General features: G+C 49.6%; 1 protein-coding gene across 2 annotated transcripts in view; it reads left to right on the plus strand.

Annotated features, from left to right (window-relative positions):
* Positions 1–19943, plus strand: part of RHPN1 (rhophilin Rho GTPase binding protein 1) — a 39045-nt gene that overhangs the window by 5154 nt on the left and 13948 nt on the right. Inside the window, exons 2-5 of one of the 2 annotated variants that reach the window (XM_068396314.1) lie at positions 8080–8198; positions 13393–13521; positions 17727–17802; positions 18403–18480. In XM_068396314.1, the coding sequence (XP_068252415.1) occupies positions 8080–8198; positions 13393–13521; positions 17727–17802; positions 18403–18480 (402 nt within the window). The remainder of the gene's footprint in view (positions 1–8079; positions 8199–13392; positions 13522–17726; positions 17803–18402; positions 18481–19943) is intronic. The other variant, XM_068396315.1, reaches the window with a different exon arrangement.

The following is a 19943-nucleotide window of genomic DNA, read 5'->3' on the forward strand; positions in this document are numbered from 1 at the left end:
GGGAGCTGGGGGTGTTTAGTCTGGAGAAGAGGAGGCTCAGAGGTGACCTTAGTGCAGTCTACAACTACCTGAAGGGAGGTTGTAGCAGAGTGGGAGTCGGCCTCTTCTCCCAGACAACTAGCGCTAGGACAAGAGGACACAGCCTCAAGCTTCACCAGGGGAGGTTCAGGTTGGACGTTAGGAAGCATTTCTTCTCAGCAAAGGTCATTAGCCATTGGAAGGGGCTGCCCAGGGAGGTGGTGGAGTCACCATCTCTGGAGGTGTTTAAGAAAAGCCTGGACATGGCACTTAGTGCCCTGGTCTAGTTGCCATGGTGGTGTCAGGGCAATGGTTGGACTCGATGATCCCAGAAGGCTCTTCCAACCTGATTGATTGATTGAAAAATGCCTGACTTCCCTGAAGCAGCAGCTCATCCTACCTGACACCAAGGATCTCTCTATGTTTGTATACCCACATGGCAGTGATACAGGGCTGGCTGGTGCCCTGCTCCCCTTGCAGCTTCCTCCTTGAACTTCGCTGTCCTTAGGCATGTGAAGGTTGTCTGCTGGGTGGTGGGGCTGGCTGTAGAGCCTAGGTCAGCACCAGATGATGACTCATCTCACCACTGCTGTATTATGGATGTCTGCTCTATGTGCAAATTAAGCTGCTGTAGTTTCTTCTGCTCTTCTGTGGGCACTCTCCAGTTGCTCTAATTGGCAATAATCCTGGTGATGGCTGTTTTGTGGCTAAAGCCAGTCTTGGAGATGGCATGGCTTGGTCCATACTTCAGCAGCTGGGCTGTGGAGAACCTCCCATGATCCAGCCAAGCTCTGCAGGTAGCTAGGACCTCCTACTGCAATACCCATTGGGGCTATAACTGAACTCACAGCTACACAGTCATCCTTTGGTCACTTTATATGCTTAAATTTTTCTTCTGCTCAGTTGCTTCCAGCGACCAAGCTTCTGTTCTTCTAGCAGAAACAAAAGAGCAGAAATTAGTCTCTTCATGTGTGGCTTTGCCCTTTGGACTTGCTGGCATCCAGCTTCTCCTACAGGTGACTAGGTTTGTCTGTCATTAGTGCTAGGAAAGCTGGGAGGTGGTGGCCTTGTTTTGGCACTGGGGTCACAGATAACGCTCTAGGTGTGCCTCATCACGCAAGACATATCCAGGCTTCATCTCCTTGTGTTTACTGGAGATGTGAAGTGCAAAGTACACTTGGTGATGATCTCTAAACAAACATTCCTTAAGACTTGCTTATAGAAGGAAACCTAAGCACGTAATTGCCCTATTGAACACCCCAGATGGGTGCTCTTGAACTGGAAGAGGTGTTGGCGAGTTACCAACACCATTACATCATTGTATATGTTCCCTGCAAAGAGAGGGTTTGAGTTGGCAGAAACCTTGACTTCCCTCACAGGCGATGTGTTTGTCTTGGCCTCCTCTGGAAGGGGTCTTCTGGCCTCTTCCCTTTTCTCCCTTACGTGGAAGCGTTGGCTGAGTGCTTTCTCTAACGCTGTCATCTTTCCACACAGAGGGTTGAAAGTGGTGTTATGTCTTCTGAGCATAAAATTGAGCCTTCCTACAATAATACTGGCTCTAATCCCGCTTTGTCGGAGGCAATAAACTTCAGAGCTGGACACAACTTGTGTAAGTTAATGACCCACACCTCATTCATTTCCATGGCTTTCTTAACATACGCTGTACTCTGTGTACGTACAAGCTGTGCCGTTCCCTGGCTGCTACACGATTTATGGCCTCTTACTGGAAAAGTTACTTGCTCACTTCTTTGTAAAAGCTTTAAACTAGAAACGCTAAAATATCTCGCATTCAACCTGGCCACTTCTTGTGCACTAAAATTTACTCTTCTGTTGATGTCCCAAGGTGCACTCCAAAGCCCAAGAGGCTGGTTGAAATAACACATCTTTCTTCTGACCTTAAAGGAGGGTTGACCTCAAGACCTTGTAGAAAGAGGAATTAAGCAAGGAAAATCCCTTTTATAACCTAACAGTGGGTTTTGGTGTTTCTTTCCCTATGCCTTCCTTAGGTAAGTCATGCTTAAATCCATCACCACCTTAGAAGCTCTGTGCTGCAGTTTTTAGCTTTTGGTTGCAACTTGAAGAGTGCATGCACAGGTGAAGCGTTGGTTTCCTTTGAATACAAGCTGTTGGAGGATGGGCATGCTCTCTCCTTGACTCTCTATCTCCCCTATCTACCTTTTGATTTAAATATGGCCTTTCTTGCTTGTGGTGGTGTTTCGTTTCATATGTAAGTTGACCTGGACTAAGCATCTTATTCTGGAGCTGAATTTCCTTCTTGCTGTTGGAGCGAGTCCAGAGGAGGGCGACCAAGCTGGTGAAGGGTCTGGAGGGTCTGACCTCCGAGGAACAGCTGAGGGAGTTGGGGTTGTTTAGCCTGGAGAAGAGGAGGCTCAGAGGTGACCTTAGTGCAGTCTACAACTACCTGAAGGGAGGTTGTAGTGAGGTGGGAGTTGGCCTCTTCTCCCAGGCAACTAGTGCTAGGACAAGAGGACACAGCCTCAAGCTTGGCCAGGGGAGGTTCAGGTTGGACATTAGGAAGCATTTCTTCTCAGCAAGGGTCATTAGGCATTGGAAGGGGCTGCCCAGGGAGGTGGTGGAGTCACCATCTCTGGAGGGGTTTAAAAAAAGACTGGCCATGGCACTTAGTGCCATGATCTAGTTGCCATGGTGGCGTCAGGGCAATGGTTGGACTCGATGATCCCAGAGGTCTCTTCCAACCTGGTTGATTCTGTGATTCTGTAATATTTGTGAAATAATGTCATTTCTGCAATGCTCCAGGAGCAGCTGCAGACTAGACTTGGTATTTCCCCACGGTGGACTTGGCATAATGCTTATATTGGTTCATGCCAGCCAGGTATGATGCTTTGGGACCAACAGCAGATCCTCTCAAGGCGAGATGTGCTGCAATCCCATGGGTTACTGCTGTTACCTAACTTCATAAAGGGCGAGGAGGAAAGCAAGGCGCGGGGAGATCACACGAAGTCCTTAAGGGCAGCAAGTCTCAAGATCCTGACTCAACATCCTCACAAGGCTTTGGTATTACATCAGGTGCTCCAATACCTGACTTTCCGGTACCTTTTTGCTGTTGGTTTGGGAGCCTGGATGGGAATTGATAACAATCTCGTTAATTCAGATTGAAAAGACACCCAGTGTTCAGGTGGGGTGGAAAAAAAAACCTTGCAGCTCTGCAAATGGCTTAGTGTCTCTCGGAGGGAAAGTAGAATAGCATAGACTATTCCAGTTGGAGGGGACCTACAATGATCTTCTAGTCCAACTTCTGGACCAATTCAGGGCTGATCAAAATTTAAAGCATGTTGTTAAGGGCATTGTCCAAATGCCTATTAAACAATGACAGGCTTAGGGCATGGACCACCTCTCTAAGAAGCCCATTCCAGTGTTTGACCACCCTTTCAGTAAAGAAATGCTTCCTAATGTCCAGCCTAAACCTCCCTGACGTAGCTTTGAACCATTCCCACGAGTCCTATCACTGGATAGTAGGGAGAAGAGCTCAGCACCTCCCTCTCCAAGTCTAAGCAAGTACAAATGCCGTGATGTCCTGGATGTTGTTGAGCCGTGTTTGGTTCCCCAGCTGCATCAGGGCTTTGAAGCATTCCTGGAGGGCAGCTCCTTTGTGCCCTTGTGGAAAGCCAAGGTGATTAATGATTATCAGTGCTGCTCTGTTTGCATGCGTGAGAGGGGTCTCAGTCATCAGGTTTGACACTGTAGCCACTCTAATTTTGCCCCTTGGTGTTGTCTCAAGCTGGACAAGGGAGAAGTGGGGAGCTACCAAGTCAATTAGCTAAACCCCTTAATTGCTTTTTCAGCGAAGAGATTTTTTAATGCTGTTTTTGAGTATCTTTTAGAGCCATCCTAGTGTCTTCTCATGCCACTCTGCATCTCGCTTCTTTTCTTACTTAGTTTCTTCTTGCCTTGCCTCCAGACAAGGAGGTGTTCATGGACCTTCTCCTTGGCAGGAGTGTTGATCTGCTGGAGGGTAGGAAGGCTCTGCAGAGGGATCTGGACAGGCTGGATCGATGGGCCGAGGCCGCTGTATGAGGTTTAACAAGGCCAAGTGTCGGGTCCCTCACTTGGGTCACAACAACCCCATGCAACGCTACAGGCTGGGGGAAGAGTGGCTGGAAAATGCCTGGTGGAAAAGGACCTGGGGGTGTTCATCGATGGCAGCTGAATATGAGCCAGCAGTGTGCCCATGTGGCCAAGAAGGCCACCAGCATCCTGGCTTGTATCAGCACTAGCGTGGCCAGCAGGACTAGGGCAGGGATCGTCCCCCTGTATCGGCACTGGTGAGGCCGCACCTCAAATCCTGGGTGCAGTTTTGGGCCCCTCACTACAAGAAAGACCTTGAGGTGCTGGAGCGAGTCCAGAGAAGGGCAACGGGGCTGGTGAAGGGTCTGGAGCACCAGTGTGATGAAGAGCGGCTGAGGGACCTGGAGGTGTTTAGCCTGGAGAAAAGGAGGCTGAGGGGAGACCTTCTCACTCTCTACAACTGCCTGAAAGGAGGGTGTAGCGAGGTGGGTGTTGGTCTCCTCTCAGGTAATAAGCGATAGGACAAGAGGAAATGGGCTCAAGTTGCACCAGGGGAGGTTTAGATTGGAGATCAGGAACAATTTCTTCATGGAAAGGGTTGTCAAGCAGTAGAACAGGCTGCCCAGGGCAGTGGTGGAGTCCCCATCCCTGGGGGGGTTGAAAAGCCGTGTAGATGTGGTGCTGAGGGACATGGGTTAGTGGTGGGCTTGGCAGTGCTGGGGTAACGGTTGGACTCAATGATCTTAAAGGTCTTCCAACCAAAACGAGTCTATGATTCTATGATTCTTTGTGGTTTTGGGTAGTCCTTCCACTTGTGCCTCTTCCATCATCTCTCACCTGCAGTTCCTCTGGCCTCCTGCCCATGTATTCAGGTAACTTTTGCTCTTCTTTCCCCTGAAAAAAACTTAAAACCCTCTGACCACTTTCAAGCAAACCTTTGCGAGAAGTGGAGAGGTCTCAAAGGTGATGAAAGCTCCTGTAGGAAGAGCTGGAGGCAGAGAAGAGGTGCTTTCCACCTCCAACAGTTGCTACTAGGGCCATTGAGTTTTGGATGGATTTTTATGGCTCTGCAGGCAGAGAGAGGAGGCCTGGATCCTGCTCACTTGCATGTATTTGGGTATATTTGCATACAGATATGGGTTGCGTGTCTCTAGAGCTGACAAGCACACACAGCTTTCATCCATAAACCTGAGGGGCTGTTTAAATTTTAATAAGCACCACCTTCCCTTTGTGGCTCCTTTTTCCTGCCTTAAGCTTTAACTTCCATATATAGGTTTATGTCTTGCAGTGTATGAAGAAACATCACTGAAGGCACAATGGTTGTAATCAGCCTTTAATTAAGAAAAGAAATACTTGTGCAATATCTTGGACTACATCTGCATGAGCAGCTACTTTGTAGACAGGAGTTTGGTGCTGCTGCCTTTGCTTTGAGAGCCTCTGGGTGCTCAGATTTGAGTAGTGCCTTCATGGTTGGGTTGGTTTTTTTTCCAAGGGCCATGTTCACAGAATACCAGAATCAATCAGGTTGGAAGAGCCCTCTGGGCTCATCGAGTCCAACCGTTGCCCTGACACCACCCTGGCAACTAGACCAGGGCACTAAGTGCCATGTCCAGGCTTTTCTTAAACACCTCCAGAGATGGTGACTCCACCACCTCCCTGGGCAGCCCCTTCCAATGGCTAATGACCCTTGCTGAGAAGAAATGCTTCCTAATGTCTAACCTGAACCTCCCCTGGCGAAGCTTGAGGCTATGTGATAGCTTGAGGCTATGTGAGGTCAGTGATGGCCCAGCTCCTTCTTGCTGGAGAAAACCTGGCATGGTCCCTTCTTGGGCTTCATGGTGTGGGATTACTCATCCTTTTCCTCTTTCTTCCAATTTCTGGATTTTTCCCTAGAGAGCCAACAATATCTGCAGGATGGTTGGGTTCCCACAGGGCTAACCCAGAAGTGACAGTTCTGGATCAGCCTCCTGAGTGTCTCAGACCCAAGATTTGTGCAGATGTTGGGGTGTTTTCCTTAACGTCCCACTTAATTGCTTTTCCAGAACAATCAGTGTCTCATGCTTCCAGCTTGTTCCTTCAGTAATTTCAACAAATTCATGGATTACTGTAAAGCAATAAGCCTGCAGATTTATGGACCAGATGGAGTGACTCTGATTCCTCAGTCTCCAATGGACCAATTAGGAGCTCAGATCTTGCACTTAAATGAAAATGACGATGTTAATCCCGGACCCTTTTCAAAGGGGGCACCACTTAGTGGCCTTCAAATACAATAAATTAATTTTCAGAAAGCTGAAGTCCATGAAAATGCAAACTTTTCCGTTCCCTACTTACTAATCAAAGCTAATCTTGTACATTTTTGAGCAAGTGTTTCCTTTTTTCCTTTCCTACTTACGCAGAAAAATCAAATGATTAAGTTTTCCCAGAGTAACACTGGGACCTGCAGTGTTTTCTGGAGACGTAACCAGGCGTTGCCCTGGCTTGTTGGATTTGAGACCGTTGTGACCCATCCTGGAGGATAAGGTGAGACCTGGTGAAGCCCACTGAGATCTCTACATGGAAGAAAGTAGCTGAGAGGGTGTTTTGGAGAGGACAGGAGTGGGCACTGTTGGAGCACTATAGAGTGTCTTGGGTGGCAAAACCCCTTCTTGATATGGAGGCAATGGGTCCACCAGCAGTGGTGGAAGGAAAGCAGTGAGGAGCAGGGTAAGACTGATGTGCAGAGCAAACGGAGGTTTTCTAAGGGAAGCAAGAGGGTGAAATAGCAGCTTTGAGGAATTTCTTCTGGTGTTACAGTGGATCTTAATATGTTCTTGGAGGGATCTTCCTGGGCTTTGCGCTGGTGTATGAAAAGCAGGCTTGGAGGTCTCCATCCAACTGCCCAGCTTGTGCCCTCACAAACAGGTTTGATTTTTTTTATCCAGGGGTCTTTTAGAGGCTCATTTCATCCATCTGAACCTCTCCTCACACAATGGAAATAATCTCTGCTTGAGCAGAGCTTTTGTGGCCCTGGATTTGGAGACTCTCCTCGTAGCAGCCTCTCTGCCTGGGCCATCCCATAATAACCTCTTGCCCCCACGAGACGGAGGGATATTGCCGTCTGTTATTTCCTGAAGTCGGAGATTAAAGGTGTTTCCCTGTCTGCAGAAAGTCCGAGCTTGAAGCCGAGGAAGGAGGCAGGGATGGAATTAATTTACTGCTTTGTGCAACTCATTTCTCCGCCCCCGTGAACTCTTGACTTGCTGCCTGCACTTGATCCCCTACAGCCGGCAGGAGATGGGAGCATTTATAGACACAGGGTCACATCTGTTTCCGAGCTCGAGGGTTATACTGAGCTCATCTGCAGCCTCCCTGGGTCTTGTCTTGTGTCTGGATGGTGAGACCCTGGCAAGGAGATGCTTAGTTCCTCTTCTCCCAGGTAACAAGCGACAGGACAAGGGGAAACAGCCTCAAGTTGCGCCAGGGGAGGTTTAGATTGGAGATCAGGGACAATTTCTTCATGGAAAGGGTTGTCAAGCGCTGGCACAGGCTGCCCAGGGCAGTGGTGGAGTCCCCATCCCTGGAGGGATTTAAAAGCCATGTAGATGTGGTGCTGAGGGACATGGGTTAGTGGTGGCCTTGGCAGTGCTGATGTAATCTCTGGATGCGTTTAAGAAAAGACTGGACATGGCACTTAGTGCCATGGTCTAGTTGACAGGGTGGTGTCAGGGCAACGGTTGGACTCGATGATCCCAGAGGGCTCTTCCAACCTGGTTGATTCTGTGATTCTGTAATGGTTGGACTTGATGATCTTAAAGGTCCTTCCAACCAAAACAATTCTATGATTCTATGATTCTTCATGGTTGCTTTTGAGGAACCTTTTCTGAATAGCTTAGAAAATTAAATTGCTGTAAGCAACATGTGGTATTAGATAACAAAACTTTTATTTCAAGTGCAATGCCGGGCCCTGAAGAAGTGTCCTCTCTAATCCCAGAATAGTGGTTCTTTTTTTGGTGAGACCCTGCTCCTCTCTCTCAGCAGGGCTCAGACCCCTTCGCCCAGACCCAGCGCAGCAAACTGCAGCATCGCCGGGCGCGGATTAACCAGCAGATCAACAAGGAGATGAGGATGCGAGCGGGGGCAGAAAACCTCTTCAGGTGAGTCCTGGTTCCCTGGAGCATCCCTCTGGTCCAGGGATTTGGCTGGAGGTGGAAATATGGTCGTGATGTCTAGGAGGCAGCTGATGCTGGCACGCCCACGGCTGTGGTGGGTGTTTGCTCGGTCTCCATTCGGTGCAACCCTGATGCTGTGCATTCTGTGTGCTTATACGTGCGCTGGCAGCCCAGAAAGCCAACCGTGTCCTGGGCTGCATCCCCAGCAGCGTGGCCAGCAGGGCGAGGGAGGGGATTCTGCCCCTCTGCTCCGCTCTCGTGAGACCCCCCCTGCAGTGCTGCGTCCAGCTCTGGGGCCCCCAACACAAGAAGGACACGGAGCTGTTGGAGCGAGTCCAGAGGAGGCCACGGAGATGCTCAGAGGGCTGGAGCCCCTCTGCTCTGGAGACAGGCTGAGAGAGCTGGGGCTGTTCAGCCTGAAGAAGAGAAGGCTCCGGGGAGACCTTCTAGCACCTTCCAGTGCCTGAAGGGGCTACAGGAAAGCTGGAGAGGGACTTTTTACAAGGGCATGGAGTGACAGGACGAGGGGGAACGGTTTTAAACTGCAAGAGGGGAGATTGAGACGAGATGTGAGGAAGCAATTCTTTGCTGTGAGGGTGGTGAGAGCCTGGCCCAGGTTGCCCAGAGAAGCTGTGGCTGCCCCCTCCGTGGCAGTGTTTAAGGCCAGGTTGGATGGGGCTTGGAGCAACCTGGTCTAGTGGAAGGTGTCCCTGCCTGTGGCAGGGGGGTTGGAACTAGATGATCTTTAAGGTCCCTTCCAACCCAAACCGTTCTATGATTTTAATGAAAAATTGTCATTTTAATGTCCTGGAAGCCTGGTACAGAGCTGGGTGTGAACAGATGGAATAATGGGAATAAATGTTTAACTGGGATTGAGCTTGGGCTGCAGAGCTCCTGCCTTATAACCGCAGCAAGTGGGTCAAATCCAGGTTTAGTTCCAAAAATCCCCATCCCAGTGCTTTTGCCAAAGCAGAATCTGAAAATTCAGGTATGTCTTTGCAGGTGGGCACAGTCCGGTGGCTCTTCACCCTGTTGGAAGATGTATTTATGGGATGGTGCAAAAGTTGGCACCTTTGCATGGCTTTCAGATTGCAGGTGGTCCAGCACAAGTAGAGCCAGCGCGTTACTGCCTTCCTTGGTGGAGTGTTCATGATTAGGACAAGAGGACATAGCCTCAAGCTTCACCGGGGGAGGTTCAGGTTGGACATTGGGAAGCATTTCTTCTCAGAAAGGGTTATTAGACATTGGAATGGGCTGCCCAGGGACGTGGTGGAGTCACCATCTCTGGAGGTGTTTAAGAAAAGCCTGGACATGGCACTTAGTGCCCTGGTCTAGTTGCCATGGTGGTGTCAGGCCAATGGTTGGACTCGATGATCCCAGAGGGCTCTTCGAACCTAACTGATTCTGTGATTCTGTGAAGAGCACAGTACCTCTCAGAGGGTTCATTTAGGGGAGCACTCCATCGTTTCTGTGAGCAAACCTGCACTGAGGCACTTCGTGCTCCCCGTCCGGGACAAGCACCGATCTCCATGTGAGCACGCAGAGCCTACGTGTCTCCATCAGCCTCCTCGTTGAAGTTATCAGCTGTTTGCTTAGCTAACACCAAACAAAGATTCCTGATTTTTTTTTCTTATTTCTTTTTAAGAAACTGGTTTATTGGTGACACCTTTATCTCCCCGATTGCTTCGCTCAGCCCCAGTATTTGAACAAGAAAGGAAAAGGTTTCCGCTGCCTCTGCCCATTTATTTACCCAGCAAACAAACCCTCTTAACACTGCTGAGCAAACACCACGTGCGTTTTTTCCAACACACCATTCATGGCAACCTCTCCGGGAAAGGAGACCCATATGATGAACAGAACAGTTCAGGAGATTATTTTTTTAAAAGCATGGAGGTTTTTTGGTTGTTTTTTTATGCAGAGAGGCAAAGAAACCAGCCAGTTCAGCTGCAAACTCTGCTCCAGGCTGGGCAACCCACAGCTTTTCCTATTTGCATTTAGCACCAGCCTAGAGAGATGCAAAGGCAGTTTCTCCACGCAACTCAAGTCTATAATTTTTGAGCAATAACCTTTAGGCTTACAACATAATCCCCCCCCGCCTCAGACTGCGTCTTCAAAGCCTGTTGGAGAGCAGCGTAGGGGAAAGGGACCTGGGGGTCCTAGTGGACAGCAGGATGACCATGAGCCAGCAGTGTGCCCTTGTGGCCAAGAAGGCCAATGGCATCCTGGGCTGTATTAGAAGGGGTGTGGTTAGCAGGTCAAGAGAGGTTCTCCTCCCCCTCTACTCTGCCCTAGTGAGGCTGCATCTGGAATATTGTGTCCCATTCTGGGCCCCTCAGTTCAAGAAGGACAGGGAACTGCTAGAGAGAGTCCAGCGCAGAGCCACAAAGATGATTAAGGAGGTGGAACATCTCCCTTATGAGGAGAGGCTGAGGGAGCTGGGTCTCTTTAGCTTGGAGAAGAGGAGACTGAGGGGTGACCTCATTAATGTTTATAAATATGTAAAGGGCAAGTGTCAAGAGGATGGAGCCAGGCTCTTCTCAGTGACATCCCTTGACAGGACAAGGGGCAATGGGTGCAAGCCGGAACACAGGAGGTTCCACATAAATATGAGGAAAAACTTCTTTACGGTGAGGGTGACCGAACACTGGAACAGGCTGCCCAGAGAAGTTGTGGAGTCTCCTTCTCTGGAGACATTCAAAACCCGCCTGGACGCGTTCCTGTGTGATATGGTCTAGGCAATCCTGCTCCGGCAGGGGGATTGGACTAGATGATCTTTCGAGGTCCCTTCCAATCCCTAACATTCTGTGATTCAAGCACAAACTTGATTTTTTTTTTTTTTATTTCCCCCCCAGATTTCCCATGTTTCACAAGCTCAGAGCACCGTAGCGCCCAGAAACCCACCTGCAAAGCGGACTTGGTGGGGGGAAGAAAAGTGGCTGCTACCAAAAGGCATTCAAACTGCTGATCCAGCACAAAAAAGGGCCCCATCGGTGCATTTCCCTGGCCAAGTAATTAAGATGTGTTTTGCATCACATTTTTTACTCACTCCCCTGCACGTGGGCTCCCATTCCTGCTGTTTGCACCAAAACCGCAGCCAGGCACGTTTCTGCTGAGCCAGCGCATTTCCCTTTTGTTTTTTTATAATAAAGGGGAGTCGCATGGAGCAGCGTATATTGGGATTTCATGGCCTTGTTTTTTTTAATTAGACGAGGCATGGCAGCCTGGTTGGAGCAGCAGCTTATGGGGGCTGTAACCTCACCTCCTCCAGGCAGCCCTACTGGTAAAATACCACTTCTTCCTATAGTTTGGTGGAGCAACTACTACTCCCTTCTTTCAGGTGCAACAAGCACACACCACTGATGTTAAATCATTCAGGTTCAGAAGTGAAAAGTCAATTGTATTTTACTGGGGAAAAAAATAATCAACAAACTGGAAAAAAATGCAAAAAAAAAAGCTATTTTTGGGCAGCATTATGATATTTTCTTACACTAACAGACCTGCCCACCCTGCACATGTGCTCCAATATCCTACAGGAATATGAGATACACACAAGAGCTACAAAAAAAAGGTAATCCTTGAGTTAAAAAAAGATAAATAGCTGCAAAAATCACGCAATTGCATCACACACACACACAGAATCACACAGAATCAATCAGGTTGGAAGAGCCCTCTGGGATCATCCAGTCCAACCATTGCCCTGACACCACCATGGCAACTAGACCATGGCACTAAGTGCCATGTCCAGGCTTTTCTTAAACACCTCCAGAGATGGTGACTCCACCACCTCCCTGGGCAGCCCCTTCCAATGTCTAATGACCCTTGCTGAGAAGAAATTCTTCCTAATGTCCAACCTGAACCTCCCCTGGTGAAGCTTGAGGCTGTGTCCTCTTGTCCTATCGCTAGTTGCCTGGGAGAAGAGGCCGACTCCCACTGTGCTACAACCTCCCTTCAGGTAGTTGTAGACTGCACTAAGGTCACCTCTGAGCCTCCTCTTCTCCAGGCTAAACACCCCCAGCTCCCTCAGCCGTTCCTCGTAGGTCAGACCCTCCAGACCCTTCACCAGCTTGGTCGCCCTCCAATTATTCATATTGGAAGAAAATTATAATGACAGCAGTGACGCATCTGTGTCCTAAAGGTGTTGTGATGTGTGGAGGACTAAAATAGTGACTAAATACTGTTTTATAGGGAAAAGAGGTGGTTATGGGGCTGATAGCATATGGAGAATAGCAGAAATGCCAAAGGATGTTTAAATGGAAGCGGCCGCAGAGATCTTTGGACCTGCTCTGGTTTTGCTTTGTTTAAAATTAAAAAAAAAATGCATCAGTCCTAGGAAATCCTAGCAAAGGAGTCACTAAAGGACCAGGATCTTAAAAGAAAACCAGCATAGCTCCTTCTACTGCCCTGAGCCTTCTACAACCCTGAAGGATGCTACCCACAGAAAACACAACCCGAAGGCACCGTGCTCTGCAAAAGCTGGGGGAAAGCGTTGCCCTGGCCGAGCAGAGCTTGTCCACGCGTTGTTTTTCCTAGAACCTGGCATGATTTAGCGTGAGCAGCCAGACCCCCTCTCAGCCAACACTGTCAGCTCTGGCTTATCTCTCCCTGCTTTCCTTCGGAGCAGATAAGAGGCGTATAATCAGCCTGGGAGCTTGTCTTGCTGGGAGCAGGCAGCTGAAATCAATCCTTGGTGTTTACATCTCCTGACGTGCACGAGCGGGGAAGGGAGGGCAGGGTCAGGCTCTATTAATGGGTGAGCACAGCGAGCCTCTTGCAGAAGAGTTATTTGCACCTAAAAAGAAGTTTTTCTTCCTCAAACCCAACTATAAAGCACTTTTATTTAGTGTGGGTGATCACCTGGAGTGAATGTGAGACCTCACTGGAGGTGGGAGCGTGGATGGGCAATGGGAAGGTTGCTCTGGGGGAGAAATAGCAGGTTCATCTGAGCAGGGTGTAACAGTGTAATGAGTTGTGCCTGGCCTCAACCTCCACAGCACAGCGGGCTGGATGCTCTGGCTTTCCCTGTCACGTGCAGAGCAAGAGGCATGGCTTTGCGGGGAGGTTTGGATGGCTGCCTGTGGTATCACACCGCTGGATAACTTAATCTCTATCCGTCGAGTGTTGGTAAATAAAGGCATTGATGAAATGGAGGAGGTTTGATCCACATAGTGTTTTCTTGCAGGGCCACCAGTAACCACAAGGTCAAAGAGACGGTCGCCCTGGAGCTGAGCTACGTGAACTCCAACCTGCAGTTGCTAAAGGAGGAGCTGGAGGAGCTGAACAGCAGCGTGGATGTCTACCAGAACGACAGGTACAGCGGGCAGGCAGCTGCCTGCAGTGTGGGAAGAGCAGCTTGCTCAGTTGGGATTTTATTTTTATCATTATTATTTAATTTTTGCTTTTTCTGGGAGCAAGGCAGCCTCTCACCTTGTACCCGTTGCTCTACCTCCCTCTGGCAGGGACCACAGGGTGGTGGCTGCAGAATAGGGGCGTCCTTGGGCAGGGGCCAGATTTGCTAGAAACAGTTTTTCATCCTCTATGGGAACATTCATGTTTCATCCATAGAGCTTCAAGCAGAGCAAACTCAACAGCTTTTCATAGCAGATACTTAGGAGGCATTTGGGGGTGGATGGTGCGTTCTCTGGACACCGATGTCCCAAAGCAGGAGGAATAAGTCAGAAACAACCATCTCCACTTGCATCATCCCCCTTTCCTGAGCATCTCGCTAGGGCAGAGTTTTCTCCAGCAGGTGAAATAGGTTATTTAGCAGAAGAAATTAAAAGTGTGGCTGCTCAGGTGCCTGACCTCCTGTTTTGGCTGTTCCCAGAGCAGATTACTCACTGATCAGAGGGCTGGAGCCCCTCTGCTCTGGAGACAGGCTGAGAGAGTTGGGCTTGTTCAGCCTGGAGAAGAGAAGGCTCTGGGGAGACCTTCTAGCACCTTCCAGTGCCTGAAGGGCTACAGGAAAGCTGGAGAGGAACTTTATACAAGGGCAAGGAGTGACAGGACGAGGGGGAACGGTTTTAAACTGCAAGAGGGGAGATTGAGATGAGATATGAGGAAGCAATTCTTTGCTGTGAGGGTGGTGAGACACTGGCCCAGGTTGCCCAGAGAAGCTGTGGCTGCCCCCTCCCTGGCAGTGTTCAAGGCCAGGTTGGATGGGGCTTGGAGCAACCTGGTCTGGTGGAAGGTGTCCCTGCCCATGGCAGGGGGGTTGGAACTAGATGATCTTTAAGGTCCCTTCCAACCCAAACCATTCTATGATTCTATGATTTCTTTTCTTATCGAGGGTATTAGGTTATTTTTCTCTCTTTTCTGAGGTTAGACCTCAGAAAAGTTTTGCTAATTGAAACTCTTCATCGCTTTGAAGCGCTTACGCAGCCACCTTGGGCTTGACTCATTGGAGCAGTAATCCTAGCACGCTCACAGGCAGCAAGCCAACATGCCGGGGCATCTTGGCAGCACCATTCTCTGGGTGAGAAAAGCAGAAATTCCCGAGGCAGAACAGACATGAGGTTCAACAAGGCCAAGTGCAAAGTCCTGCACCTGGGTTGGGTCAGCCTCTGGTATCAATACAGGTTGGGGAATGAGTGGATTGAGAGCAGCCATGAGGAGAAGGATTTGGGGGTACTGGTGGATGAAAAGCTGGACATAAGCTGGCAGTGTGCTCTTGCAGCCCAGAAAGCCAACCGTGTCCTGGGCTGCATCCCCAGCAGCGTGGCCAGCAGGTTGAGAGAGGGGATTCTCCCCCTTTACTCCGCTCTCGTGAGACCCCCCTGGAGCACTGCATCCAGCTCTGGTATCCCAAGCACAAGACAGACACGAACCTGTTGGAGCAGGTCCAGAGGAGGCCACGGAAATGGTCAGAGGGCTGGAACAGCTCTGCTGTGGAGAAAGGCTGAGAGAGGTGGGGGTGTTCAGCCTGGAGAAGAGAAGGCTCCAGGGAGACCTTATTGCAGCCTTCCAGTACTTAAAGGGGGCCTACAGGAAAGATGGGGACAGACTTTTTAGTAGGGCATGTAGCAATAGGACCAGGGGTGATGGTTTTGAACTGAAAGAGGGGAGATTCAGACTAGATTTTTTTTACAATGAGGGTGGTGAAACACTGGCGCAGGTTTCCCAGAGAGGTGGTAGATGCCCCGTTCCTGGAAACATTCAAGGCCAGGTTGGACGGGGCTCTGAGCAACCTGATCTAGTTGAAGATGTCCCTGCTTATTGCAGGGAGGTTGGAACTAGATGGCCTTCAAAGGTCTTTTCCAACCGAAACCATTCCGTGATTCTACAATTCTATGTCCTTTCACATGCTTTTCCGGACACATGGTCCTCCTTGGGGGAGGATTGCTGTGCTGCTGGGGACAGAGAGAGGTGCAAAGACTGGAAGAGCATCAGTGACCCCATCCTGCAGGCTGCTGTGATGATATTAAATGTAGGACCAGGATGATCTGGGTGTAGGATTGTGTTAGGGTCACGGGGTCTCCTATGGGGAAGAGCCAAGGGAGCCCATATCTCTACCACCCTTGGGTGTTTGCTGCACTTAGAGGGTCTGTTGCAGTCTCTGAATGTGATCCTGCATGTTGGTCCTTCTTCTTCCATGCTAGAAGAAGGGATGCGTGCAACATCTCCCGTGTTGGATGTCTCCTTCCCAAGTTCTTCCCTATCAGCTCATCTTTTCCAACCTACCCTGGTTTATAAAGAAAACAGGAGCAACAACAACCCCAAACCCCTGCCCAGGCCAAACAAAAGCCCCTTTGTTCGCTCTAGGCATTGGATTCAAGCGGAAATCTTGTTAGGGAACGAGCGATAATGGCTTTTCTGCACTAATTATGGCTCTTGAAGCTGTTTATTGAACAGATGAAAATGTACGTGCAACCTTCCTGCCCCGCTCCCCGGGTTTTTGCAACTTTCTTTGCCTCTTTTCATCCCTGGACTAATGAGTGATGTGCTAACAAGTTATCAGCATTTCTGGAGGTAACGAGAGGGGGCTGTTGTGCAAACCAGGATTGGCGAGGGCTTGACCCCTGCCTGACCCACCTCCCATCTCGCTCTCTGCCAAACTTTCTTGTCTCTTTAAACCATTCCCCTGGGAAGCCAAGTGTCCGAGGATACGGTAACGTGGCTTGGTGCCAGGGTTGGGGACGTCTCTGAGGGATAGATGGGTATTAGGGAAAGCATTTGCAGAGCTGATGGGAGCTGTAGGTACCACGGCAGGTTCCCGTTTCCCATCTCTGTGTAGAGGAGTTGGATGATGTGTCCAGCTTTGGGGCTCTTTGCGGGGCTGTAGTTTTCATAGAATCACAGAATGGTTTGGGTTGGAAGGGACCTTAAAGATCATCTAGTTCCAACCCCCCTGCCACGGGCAAGGACATCTTCTACTAGACCAGGTTGCTCCAAGCCCCATCCAACCTGGCCTTGAACACTGCCAGGGAGGGGGCAGCCACAGCTTCTCTGGGCAACCTGGGCCAGGGTCTCACCACCCTCACAGCAAAGAATTGCTTCCTCAGATCTCATCTCAGTCTCCCATCTTTAAGTTTAAAACCATTCCCCCTCATCCTATCACTCCATGCCCTTGTAAAAAATCCCTCTGACGCTTTCCTGTAGCCCCTTCAGGCACTGGAAGGTGCTAGAAGGTCTCCCCGGCGCCTTCTCTTCTCCAGGCTGAACAGCCCCAACTCTCTCAGCCTCTCTCCATAGCAGAGGTTCTTCAGCCCTCTGATCATCTTCGTCGCCTCCTCTCGACTCACTCCAACAACTCCGTGTCCTTCTTACGTTGGTGTCCCCAGAGCTGGACAGAGCATTTTCTTCATGCTCCAGGCCCTGCTGCTTATATAGACCATTTCTTCTTGGCAGCAGAAAATCAAAAGAGCTGCTAAATCCCCCAAAAGATGGTCCTTCCCGGCTCTCATCCTGCAGCGCTTCTTCCTCGGTGCTGCACAACTACCCTGTTTTAATGCTGAAACACAAACTGGGTGTTCCCAGAGTCATCGTCATCTTCAGCAATCGTCATCTTTTATGATATCGAACGGGCTCTGCGATAAGAGCTATTATTAGACAACTGCTTTTAATAGAGGTAGAAAATCTCAATATCAGGCACAGCTCTGCAACCCGAGCAACTCCTTATCAGCACCGAAGCCCGGATTAGCACATAGGAGTGGGTGAATCTGTGACCTGTGCTCGCATCACGCCCAGTTCCCACGGGTGGTAATTAAAGCAGCTTCGTTACTGGAGCCTGTTTTGTTGCTGTTGTACTTGTTATGGAGAGAAAAGCAGCAGCTGGAGGGATAAGGGTGGTGGTTTCAGGTTATTTTCTGTGCACCTCTCCTCTCACGCTGCCGTTGCCGACATCACATTGGGAAGAGCATCCTTGTGCTGTGCAGAGTCAGGTCGTCTTCTAGTTCCACCCTTTAATAGGAGCAGCAGAAGCCCAGAGCAAAGAGCTGCTTCATTTTAGTCCTCAACACACAGGGTCTCAACAAGGCTTTTGAACCAACCACCAAATAGGTTTCTGTCTTCTTCCAGTGAATCCATCAACGTGCCCATGATCCCTTTGGGCCTGAAGGAGACGAAGGAGCTGGATTTGCTGGTACCACTGAAGGTGAGCATCAGGGTTTTGCACACTTGATATGATGCAAGATGATGCTTAGGAAGCATTTCTTCTCAGCAAGGGTCATTAGACATTGGAAGGGGCTGCCCAGGGAGGTGGTGGATTCACCATCTCTGGATGTGTTTAAGAAAAGACTGGACATGGCACTTAGTGCCCTGGTCTAGTTGCCATGGTGGTGTCAGGGCAATGGTTGGACTGGATGATCCCAGAGGTCTTTTCCAACCTGATTGATTCTGTGATGGAGGGGAGTGACTGCACACTTTGGGGGTTGTTTCAGCACATGGGTACGGTTGGGTGCTGTAGAGGGGATGCTGCAGCAGCTGCAAAATATTTTCTATTTTGGAACAGCTGCAAAAAAAAAATCTGGGGAGGAGCTGGACTTAAAGCATGGGGAAGTGGGAGATGAGGGTCTGGAGATGCTGGAGAGCAAGAGCCGGGCAGGGGAGGAGATGGTTTTCCCTGGTGCAGGTTTCCTTGCAGGGAGAACTGGCAAGTTGCTTATACAGAATAGCCCAAAGTCACACTTTAAATCATGAAAATCTGTTTTGAAGGGTGACTCGGGGTTTTCTTTTCTCTTGTTTCCCCATCCAGGATCTCATCAGTGAACACTATGGAGAGGAGGGTGTCTTGTTTGAAAAAGAAATCAAAGAGTTCATGGAGCTGCGGCAGGTTGGTGTCCCTTGAGTTGCAACGTCTTGCTTTGGCTGATCCAGAAACGCTCGTTGGAGGTGCCACGTTTTGCTCTGGGGTTCCCCTCATCCTCCCAGCAAACTGCACCCTTATCCTTGTGTCTCAGGGTGTGGGATTCCTGTTTTAGAGGACCTCGGCTTCAGTTCATAGGTTATAAAATATTACAGACCATTCAGTAAATGTTTCCTTTCCCTGTCTTTTAACCCCCTGCTAACCTAGAACTGAACAGCAATAAAAGTTATAATGCAATTCATAACTGGTTTATGAATATTAGTTCACCCCCAGCAAGGATAAACGACTGCTCTCTCCCCAGCTAGCACTTGGAGAAGAGTGCTAGTCCCTCTGTACTTGGCACTGGTGAGGCCACACCTTGAATCCTGTGTCCAGTTCTGGGCCCTGCACTTCAAGAAAGATGTTGAGGTGTTGGAGCGAGTCCAGAGGAGGGCGACCAAGCTGGGGAAGGGTCTGGAGGGTGTGACCTATGAGGAACGGCTGAGGGAGCTGGGGGTGTTTAGCCTGGAGAAGAAGAGGCTCAGAGGTGACCTTAGTGCAGTCTACAACTACCTGAAGGGAGGTTGTAGCAGAGTGGGAGTCGGCCTCTTCTCCCAGGCAACTAGCGATAGGACGAGAGGACACAGCCTCAAGCTTCACCAGGGGAGGTTCAGGTTGGACATTAGGAAGCATTTCTTCTCAGCAAGGGTCATTAGCCATTGGAAGGGGCTGCCCAAGGAGGTGGTGGAGTCACCATCTCTGGAGGTGTTTAAGAAAAGCCTGGACGTGGCACTTAGTGCCATGGTCTAGTTGACATGGTGGTGTCAGGGCAACGGTTGGACTCGATGATCCCAGAGGTCTCTTCCAACCTCATTGATTCTGTGATTCTGTGAAGAGGAAATATAAAGCAATCAAGTAAAGGTGAATGTTCTTCTCTCCTACGAAAGTTCTCATAAGTGACTTCAAGTTTTGCCTTGTTGCGAAGCTTTGATCTGGGAGAGTGGAAAGAAAGAGGCTTGCTCAAGCCCTTGGGAAGGGCCTGATCCTGCTCTTCGGGCTGTGGGAGAGGAGCCCTGCAAAGCCAGAAGCTGGGAAAAGGCTCGTGGTTAAAATTAGGCCTTAGGAGAGCTCTGATCCTCCTCCCTGGGCCATGTCAAAAGCTCAAGGGCTTTTTTATTAAGAGCAAAGAATCCTATTTCTTCCCTAGCATTTATTTCATCAGATTTTGCATGAGTTTCTCTTAAAAAAAAAGTAATAATCCCAGCTTGGTTTAGATGAGCATTGCCTCCAGCATGGCTCCCAGGCTGCTGGCTCCAGATTTGGGTGCCTCAGCACCGAACTGGTGCCTCCTCAACCTTTCCCATGGCTGAACCTGTGCCAGGGGGCTGCCTCTCGCGGCTCATCCACTATTGATCTAATCCTATTGATCATATTGATCTGATCCTATTGAT

The sequence above is a fragment of the Nyctibius grandis genome, chromosome 3 (genome assembly GCF_013368605.1).
Source record: "Nyctibius grandis isolate bNycGra1 chromosome 3, bNycGra1.pri, whole genome shotgun sequence".
NCBI lineage: Eukaryota > Metazoa > Chordata > Aves > Nyctibiiformes > Nyctibiidae > Nyctibius > Nyctibius grandis.